The following is a 10,098-nucleotide window of genomic DNA, read 5'->3' on the forward strand; positions in this document are numbered from 1 at the left end:
TACAGGGGCGACGTATATAAAAATGCATTAAACCGTGCACTTGAGGTCAACACCCTTCACACACTTGACTGTGTGCATGCCACACCTCAACACAGAGTCAGACAGAAACAAACCAGTGACCCGAGCTTTAGTTAAAGCGATTGGAACCAGTGGAAATTAATAATCCAAACGCTGCAATCATTTGCTGCCTTTCTTGGTTTCAAACTCTGTTTGCGTATTACTTCAAATGTTCAAGGCAAACCTCTTAATTTTGCAAATCCCTGTGGCGTATGCGCTCCTTACCGCTCAGCCAGAAGTTGGTTGATTGTCAGATAGGCCCACAATTTCCGGGTGAAATCAGGATCCGCGTGCTTGTCTTTCGATAGAAAATCCTCCAAGTCGTCCATCTGGGCCAGGGTCTCCAAGACTAACTCCGTGTTGGCCTGGATGATGCAAGGTTTAACGCAGAGACGTCATGATTATAAATGACAGTTAATAAATTCACGTTTTTCGTACCTCCTGTGAGTGAATCAGGGTACTACACAACCTGGAGGGGAATGTAAAATAATTCAAAAGCATACACAAGAGGAAGTAGGTGCCCATTTCTGGAGTTTGGGATTGGTTTGAGGTATAAAAGGCAGAGATTTGCACAGTAATGGGGACGATGGCATCAATGTTCTCATGCCTTTGCTTCGCTATTGCTTTTATTTTGCATACGTGATTCTTGGGGTGCAGTGTTAGCCTGTTAGCGGACAAGATGCACTGTGTCCGGGGGACCAGTTAGTATTTTTAAAACAAGCAGATCAGCCAAAGTACCGAAGTTGCGGTGATAATACTCTGTAACTGTTCTGATTTTTCCGGGTCAAATTTTCCTGCCACCACAATCTCTGAGCCCCTAAAATAGTTATGGAAACTGTTCTGAGTGACATCTGTTGCTGACGTGTGAGGATAGTTGAACTGGACGTTCCGGAGCAGTGGAGTAGAGACTTGGTTGTAGAATTGCTACAATTCATAAAACAAACAAACAAACAAACAAACAAACAAAAAACACACAACAAAACAGAGGAAATCGTTAGTTTCACACCGCTTTATAGAGTTGAAGAGTTTTTCTCTGAGATTATTCAAATGCTTAACAGATCTCTCTTAATTTATTCTCACAATCTATATCTCTGTGGAAAGCTTTGGGACAAGGAACATCCTCGTAATTATCAGACGAGATGAGACATCGAGATGTTATGGTAAAAAGACTTGCTAAGAATATCACTCTTGGCTTAAGGGCCCAGCATTTTTTTTCCCTCTGATGACCAGTGTGTACAGCTAATGGACATTCATAACAAGAAAAGCTAGTTCGGTTGATAGACCCCAAATTAGAACCTTATCCCTTACCTGTCCCCAAGTTTAAATATGGCACCTGCCGTTGCTAGGTACCTGGTACTGACAGAGAGTTGGGTAAAGGACATTCATTTCCTACATCTTTTTCTTGCCTATTTAGTCAAAATAAACAACTAATTCATATTCCTTACATTTAAGGATTCTTACAGGCTCTAGTGTGACCTGTTTTGCATCATAGAAAGTTGACACCCAAGATGCCAGTGCACTTTGATGGGAACGGTGTCCATGACGACGAGAAGGACCAACCGCTTGGCGGGACTGGGGAGCCTCTGAAGGCTTCAGGGAGGGGGTGGGGACGTGCCTGTCACCTTACTGCCTCCCGTCTCACTGTTGGTGCCCACATACAGGTGGGGGGGGTGCAGGAGAGCGGGACGAACACTTCTCTGATTCTTGCAACCCGATATAGCTGAAATCATACAATTTTCACTTAAATTCGACCATCTGCTTCTAGGCCTTAGATATTCCTAGAATGACTTTCAGTGAAGAAAATAAAAAGAACAGAAAAAAATGTTACCTTGAGCTGGGAAGAAGTGTCCTGGTTTCCATAAATTCTTTGAGCCATCCCGCGGTTGTCATTGGATAGTCTCTTCAAAAAATCATAATCGACGTCAAATCCTATCCCCAAACTGAACAAGGAGATGTTGTCTCGTATGTTCTGCTTCACGTTTTTCTGAATTTTTGACAACTTTAGTTCCCCTAAAGTTGATGACGACAGAAAGGAAAAGAGTGAAGAGGCACTTTTACGCAGTTTGGGGAAAATCCACAGAGAGCAGTTTGGAAAATTGGTCAAAATCAGGAACACACGTACTGTTTGACCCAGTGACTCAATCGCTAGGAATTTTTCTTACAGACGCACTCATCCATGTTGAATAAAGCACGGGCAACGGTACATAGCAACATTATTAGGAATAGACACGTAACGGAAACCACTTAAATGTACACCAGTGAGGGAGATTGGTTAAATCACGGTACGTTCCAACTTTGAAATACTATTATTTCAAAATACTATATTACTACTGTTATTAAAAAGGACAAAGCAGCTCTTCATATATTTATGTTGAATGATCTCAAAGGCATTTTTAAAGGAGAAAAACGACGTAAGGAGTGGTATATGTAGGATGTATTTGTATGCATGCATGCACACGTGTACGGACGTGTGTGTGTATATTCACATGGATGTGGATAAGAAAAATGCTTAACACGTAGATGTATCAGTGAGAAGTCGTTGCTCCGGCTGCCGTGAGGGACTGGAGGGGGTGTGTGGAGAACAATGAAGAAAGAATACGTTAGTGAGGGCTCCGGAGAAGCGACCTCTTGGAGACCTGGGGTCGACTGTCAACACACACTCCCATTCACCATCTCACTCCTGACGTTGAGGAAATAAACGCCTTTCATCAGTACGCATCGGCAAACGTGGATTGTCATTAAAACGAAAGTTTCCCCACATTGTAGAGGTGACACTGAGACATTCAAGGGCATCGGTGAAAAATGTCTGGACGCTGGTTTAGGCAGAGCGAGTGTCTCAGAGTCGAAAGAAGCCTTTGATCAGGAAGTGTGGGTTTAACATGGTTTGGAAACTCAGGCAAATGCCATCAGATTTCCCATCGTAAGCAAATCACATTCCCCAAAGATGACAGTAAGGGTATCTGTCGCTAGGAAACTGAAGTGATACTTGCCTACTGTTGGATCGCCGTCAGAAACCAAAATGATGAGAGAAACAGAGTTGGGGTCCAACATCCCCAGGTTATCGGCTTCGTTCAAGATAAAGATGGCCCGCAGCAGAGCTTCGTTGATATTCGTGCCTGGGGAGGTGATACAACGTGCCATTCTGTTAGACGCTCTGCCTTCGTACAGAAACCACCGTATCTTGGGTTCAGGTTCATCCATCTGGTGCTTACTCAAGAAGAATTTATTAGGTACCCAAATCATTCGATCGCTTTCCAATTTTGCTCAGGCTAGTCAAGATCCCCCAGCGGAATAAGAGACTCTCTGTGCAGTGAACTCTTCCCTTAATGATGAGTTAACTCTTTCGAAGCACCAGTCTGTCATTGGGTCGAACACCAAGTTAAAGGTACATAAACCGTCCTCGCTGAGAGATGTAGATACTGTTCTGTATGGTTAACATTTGTATGCTACGTAAGCAACGGGGAGGCAAGTGTCACTCTCCTCTGAGGAAGGTGAGAATAACCGAAAACCTGTGTGGGGTGGGTTATGTGTTGTACTTTCGCCACGAATTTAGTATTTATCATCTAAGAATAAATGTATCATTTAGGGCAGACCATTGCAGACAAGGCAAAGAGCACTGTGGTACGGGATAATATATCTTCACTGAATCAAGATTTGAGCCCTACAGAGGTGTCTCACTGCGATTTAGGCTAAACCTACGCACCTCCGCTGGGCTGGATTTTCTCGATATACTTCTTGGCATCTGCAATCTGTGTTTTAGAAGCGGAGACTAAATCGTTGTTCCAAGTGCGCACGTTGTGGTTGAAATTGACCACCGAGAACTGGTCATCGGTTCTCAGGTCATCCAGTATGGTCTTCATTGCTTCCACTGTCTGTTGTAAAAGAGAAAGTAGAAGGGTCTCATCACAGAAGGTCTAAGCCTGAGAAGGAGGGAGTCCAATAATTCATCCTAGTCCTCTTTCAAGTACTGACTACGCCCTACTTATTCCAGAAAACCTCTTACTTATTCTGTATGTGTATTGCTTGCGTTTTGAGACTTACTTCTACTTGTTCTGCACAACCACTTTGGTTAGTTGTATTTTAAGTTAAGTTCACAAATGTCAGGTGCCCCCTTAGTGGTGTCTGAAAATCAAAAGTATTTCTCAAGTCCGTCTACTCGCTCACTCTCTTAAACCACTCGCTTTTCACCTTCCCCTTCAAACCACCAACACCTTCCTGCAGATGGTACTCCTGGTTTTTAACACACTCTTTCTTTTGAAAAAAAAAAAAGAAAAAAAAGGAAAGCTCTTTTTCATAACAGCACCACTGAAGACACTTTTACGCTTACTATGTTTGTTGTTTATTCTCTGAACCCTTCTTCTAGAATGTAAGCTCCATTAGCTCCTTGAGGGCAGGGATGTTTTTTTTTTAATGTTTTTGGTTGGTTTTGTTACTGATAATTAAGTGCCTGATACATAGTGGGTGCTTAATAAATATTTGTTAAAGGAAGGAAGGAAAAAAGGAAGGAAGGAAGGAAGGAAGGAAAGAAGGAAGGAAGGAAGGGAGGAAGGAAGAAGGAAGGAAGGGAGGGAGGGAGGGAGGGAGGAAGGAAGGAAGGAAGCAGTGAATAACTGTTGCATTAGGGCATCGGCTCTCAGGTGAGGGCAAACGCCCCCTCCCAGGGGACATTTCGCAATGTATGAAGACATTTTTCATTGTCATGACCTGAGGGGGCGGTGCTGCCGGCAGCCAGTGGGGAAGAGGCCCCCAGTGCCAACAGCCTTCGACACACAGAGCGGCCCCTACAACAAAGAACCGTCCAGTCCAGATGCCAGCAGTGCCGCCGCTGGGAACCCTGGCGTTGGAGCGTGAGCACACCGTGCGGGGGACGGAGCACACCGTGCAGGGGATGCATCTGTTCTGTCTTTTGGGTCCCAGGAGAGCGTGAACGCGTGGGTGGACAGACACGGTTGTTGAAGGAAGGCAGGGAGGGAGGAATGAGTGAATGAATGAATATATGGACAGTGGCTTGTTCAAACTGGCTGGCTGGATGGACTGATGAGCAAAATAAAAAATTTCCTCGTTTGTTTTTTGGAATTTCATCTGCACCGTCTGAGGCCGAATGCTCCTAGGTCGAGCTCTAAACGGGGAGACGCGACACAGGGTGGCCCTCCCCGCCCCCAGAGAATTCCGGGACGATTAGAAAAGATTCGCACAAAATGATTCGCATGCCATAGAGCTACTGTGAACGGGGGCAGGATGCAGGGAAGACGCGACGCAGAGGGTCAGAAGCCTACGAGGTTATACTGAGAAGCCGTTTTCAAAAAGCCGAGTTTGGGCATAAATTTTTTCTGTTCCTCAGCGCCCCAGGCTGTGTTACTGTCGCAGCAGCCTGAGCTGTTCACGGTGAGTGCAGAGGGGGAAGGTATGTGAATGAGGGCGCCTTTGGGGGGGATCGGGGAAGGCGGGGGGCCCCGCGTATCGCCACCGCCAAGGGGCACTTACTTGTTTCATTTTTATCCCCCACATCGAGCCACTGACGTCAATGACAAAGAGGATGTTTTTGGGAATCGGGTCCAGGTTGTCGGGAGCAAAAAAGTGGACGAAATATCCGTTAAATACCTGAAAAACAGAACACGGGACAAACCATCGCTGGCGTCGGGAACGCGGGAAGACGGGGGCCTGGGAACCGAGAGAGGGGAGACGCGTGCTGCCGGGCAGGAGGCGCGGTGGTCGTGAGGGGAGCACGGACCAGGCCGCTCGGCGTCCTCCGGCCTGTCCCCCCTCCCATTCCTGCGAAGGTCCGAGCCTTCTCGGCAGGCTGCCCCCTCGCTCCTCGCTCCTTCGCCCACCCTGTCCTCATCCACGGCCTCTGTTCCAGGCACCGTGTTGGCCACCGTAGAGCCCCTGCCCCGATGAGCTCACGGGCCCGTGGAGGCCCCAGACCAGGAGGGCGGATCAGGGTGTGAGGTGCCACCATCAGACAATAAAGGCTCTGAGAATGCCCGGCGCGGGAGCCTGGAACTCAGACAGGTGGCCAGTCCCAAGGAAATGGCATCTACGCTGGGCTCTGGGCTCGAGTGTGAGTTTGGGCTTAGCCTGCCGGGGTGGGGGCCGGACCAGGTTACGGGGGTAGGGTTGGGGCAGAGAGTTCAGGAGTGGGCAGCTCTGGCCGTGAGTGAACACGGCACGCTCGGGGCCACAGAATCTAAGAATCCGGGCAATTAGGGCGGATAGCCAGCAGGGCAGATGGTAGAGCCCCCTCTGTGGGCATTCTGGGGAGTCTGGGTTGTTCTTGGGGTGATGGCAGGCCACTCCAGCTGGGTTCCACCCTCTCCGTCTTCCGTTGCAGGCTCTAATGATGGGCACCCCACAATCTCTCCCCGCCGCCCTCTGATTCCTTCTACCAAGACACGACGGGTCCAGCTCTAGGGTGTGCAGCTGTGGACACCCCGCTGCACTGTCCCTGGAGAGAAGCACAGGCTTTTGGGTGCTCTCCAAGGGCTCTTACGTTAGCTCAGGAGACATGGGGACACACAGCTAGGGCACGACACGGGGGAAAGGACGCTTCAGGAATCGCGCGAGGAACATCCATCAGACAATTCACCACGGGCCCGGATCTGTCTGCAGGTTTTGGACGTTCTGCCCTCCCAGACCCTAACCTCTGTGCTCTATTTGCTGTCTAGCTGCGCAGGGCCTTGGAAAGTTATCAGAGACTCCCGTTTTATGATTGTCTGTTGTTCTTCGCACGAGGTATTCTGGAAATACCTTTCCGGGATAAGAACATGAGACGCAACGAGCCTTTATTCCGTTTTCTTGCCGTGAGCGGGCGATGCTCAGCGACACTTAAAGAAAGGTGATGTCAGCCCCTGACTCTGCAGCCTGGTCACCTGCCTCGGCAGCCGGCAACTGCCCAGCGGCCAGGGAGTCTGTTCGACAAGAAACAGGTCTTTGCCCTCGGCGAGGTGGCCCTCGCGGACCCACGGTCACCCACCTCAAGCTCCCCGGCCTTCTGCTCTCTCTTGACGTCATACACCACCACCAGCTCCCCGTCCACTGCGGTCTCGGAGCAGCTGGAGCATTTTCTTTGCTGAGCTACCGTAGGCTTGAAGGAGACGTGTGCCTGGAAAGGATGGTGACGTCAGGGCCCGGTCTCTGTCCCCAGCCCCGTGCGGGGGAGGGGCTGACAGCTGCAGAGGTGTGGTCCAGTGACCCACGGTCATTCTGCACCCAGGCAGCATCAGTAGTCCTGTTTCTGATGGAAGGGACCATGAGAAGGCATGGGAGGGGAGCATCTGCCAGCCCGCGGGGCTGTTGGCCAGGTTTCCGGCCTTTTTAAGAGATTCAGAGGATGTCTCCCTTCCCCCAGGGAAAATGTGGCTGCTGGCTCTAGGAAGAGTTTGTGAAAAGCTCTTAGAGGAATTTGACTGTTCCCTAGCTGGGTATCCTTGGCCGTTAGGGCAGAGAGACTATCTCTTGCTGTGATTAATGGACCGCACCGTATGTTACGTGAGAGCTGTCTTTTAGTTACTGGTCAAGCGATGACTTGGGGGAAATGCGGCTCCAAAAGAAACAGTCCCTGGTTAAAATGTAATGAAACAATCGGGAGTTTTGTGTATCCAGTGGGAGACCCTAGACTTTGCTCAGGGATCACGGCCTCTTCATGCAGTCCACTCGGCTCAACACCTGACCGCTTTTCTAGTCCCCAGAGGACGGGAGGAAAGCAGAACCCATGTCTGCCGGCCACTCAGACTCTGCGACATGCAGTGCTCATGGTACCTTCTGGTGTCCTTTAGACACGACCGGAACACCATCGAAATGGCCATCGGATGTGTCAGGAACATGAAGAAATGTCAAACCCTGAGGCTCAATAATCCACACGTCCACCTAGGGATGGGAAAGAAAATTACTCAGGGCATCGAAATATCTTTCAAGGCTTTTTGAGCAAGAAGTACAATGACTAAGTCCTCTGCTGCTCTTCTCGTCTTCCGGGTCTCCCAAAGATGACCCAGCACGGTTCCGAGATCACTTCTGCACGTTCTTTAAATTCTGTGGGATACGATGCATCTCGCCATGGAGGCTGAAGACCCCTCCAGCAACTCAGTGCTCGCCTGCTATTGCTTCGTTTCCCTGGGATTTAATTCCTTGTCTCATTCTAGTCTTTCCATTCTATTCTATTCTATTCTATTCTATTCTATTCTATTCTATTCTATTCTTTCTATTCTATTCTAGCCTATTTCCATTCCATTCCATTCCATTCCATTCCATTCCATTCCATTCCATTCCATTCCATTCCATTCCATTCCATTCATTCATAAAGCATTCCTTTTGTTAGGACGAAAAAAAAAAAAGGAAAGCCATTGTTAAATAAATAAGTCTGGATTTACTCGGTAGATCTGTCAATAATAGACCACTACCCCACATCCTGGGCCTTTTAATTACTTTTCTGTCTTCTTGCTTCCAGCAGACCTACTAGGAGGGCATCCTTTTTGGTGATCCTCGGCAAAACCATAGGCACAGCTGCCATTTCTCTCTAAATGCTCTAAGTGCTGTGCTGAGCACATCACACGTATGAGCTCATTTAACTTTCATTGATATTATTATCACGTGTTATTGTTCTTACTTGTTATTTCTCATTTTATGGATGGAAAAAACAGAGATTCAGAATGAGCCAGCTAGGACGGGGCTGAGGCACACTACACGCTACAAACCCCGAGTCCCAGCTCGTACTACTTCATTCGCTTCTTCTTGGCTTTGAACAGCTTCGGTCATCTCCGTCTCTTCAGTTGTCATTGTCACACTGTTCTTTAGCCCCATCCCAAAGGATGTGACACTACCCTTTTCACGGATGAAAACACAGACACTCGGGATAACTTGTCCCACGTCAGAAGGCTGGTGCAGTGTGCTGAATGACAGCGCCCCGAAAAGATGTGTCTACATCAAATCTCTGGTACCTGTGAGTGTCACCTCACTTGGAAATGGCTCTTCACAGATGCACTTAAGAATCTCGAGATGAGATTAACCTGTCCTAACCAGGAGGCCCTAAATCCAATGACAAGTGTTCTTATGAGAGAAAAGGCAGAGGGAGATTTGGGACACACAGAGGAGGTGTTGTGACTACAGAGGCAGAGATTGGAGGGACGTGGCCGTGAGGCCACATGTCAGAGAATGCCAGCAGCTGCCAGGCACCAGAAGAAGCACAGAACAGACTCTCCCCTAGAGCATCTAGAAGCGTAGCCCTGCCGACTGGTTGATTTTAGGCTGTTGTTCTCCAGAACTGTGAGAGGACATATTTCCATCGTTTTAAGTCACCCAGTTTGTGGTCGTTTGTTACAGCAGTACTAGGGAACTGACACAGCTCGTAAGAAGCCGAGCGGCCATTGAAACCTGCAAGGAAGTGGCCTGGGGACGCCAAACCCGTAACCTTTTCCGTATACTGCAGATCTGAGTGGCATCGAGCACCACAGAGTGAGGGAATTCTAGCTCGCTTCCACAGAGAGGGTGCCGAAGAGACCGAGTATCGTTAGATCCGGGAGATATCGGGCTGGAGAAAGAGGAAACACCAAGTCCCAAGCCTTTGTATGAAAATTAGAACTGGACGTGGGAACTTACTTCCGTATCCAACTCTCATATCAGTGGCTAAGAAAAATCCTGAGCTGGAGCGAAAAGGCAAAGAGCAACGGATCTCATTAAAAGAGGAGTAGAAAGGTCCGTGATGTTGCAGGAATTCCCAGGCAGCAATAACAGTGAGTAGAGAATTTTAGCAAACACTTTCTTTTTACCAAGCGTCACCTATGTTCTTATTAACACCGAGCCTCATAACAGCTGCAGCTCTTAAAAAAAAAAAGAAAAAAAAAAAAGAACCGTGAGGATGGCATCGCTGCACACCGGGCACATCACGCTCACCTCCAAGTGCTTGGCCAGTCGCCCCGGCTGCAGGTGAAGCCTGTGCTCGTACGACCCCAGCTTCCGCCACTTCACTTCCTGGTAGTGAAGTTCAAACTGCACCTTTGCTCCGGGGGCGGCGTTCACTTCGGTCTTGAAGTTCTCCATATCCAGAGC

At 48.5% G+C, this 10,098-nt stretch overlaps 1 protein-coding gene across 1 annotated transcript in view; it reads right to left on the minus strand.

The window, feature by feature from the left end:
- ITIH2 (inter-alpha-trypsin inhibitor heavy chain 2) overlaps positions 1-10,098 on the minus strand; it is a 33,491-nt gene that overhangs the window by 9,728 nt on the left and 13,665 nt on the right. The window contains exons 6-13 of the mRNA XM_011359657.2: positions 7,816-7,923; positions 7,031-7,159; positions 5,542-5,658; positions 3,761-3,929; positions 3,048-3,173; positions 1,886-2,067; positions 796-981; positions 283-422 (exon numbers count right to left, since the gene is read on the minus strand). Coding sequence (XP_011357959.1) covers positions 283-422; positions 796-981; positions 1,886-2,067; positions 3,048-3,173; positions 3,761-3,929; positions 5,542-5,658; positions 7,031-7,159; positions 7,816-7,923 — 1,157 coding nt within the window. The remainder of the gene's footprint in view (positions 1-282; positions 423-795; positions 982-1,885; positions 2,068-3,047; positions 3,174-3,760; positions 3,930-5,541; positions 5,659-7,030; positions 7,160-7,815; positions 7,924-10,098) is intronic.

This window comes from Pteropus vampyrus, unplaced genomic scaffold, assembly GCF_000151845.1.
Source record: "Pteropus vampyrus isolate Shadow unplaced genomic scaffold, Pvam_2.0 Scaffold49, whole genome shotgun sequence".
In the NCBI taxonomy this organism is placed as follows: Eukaryota; Metazoa; Chordata; class Mammalia; order Chiroptera; family Pteropodidae; genus Pteropus; species Pteropus vampyrus.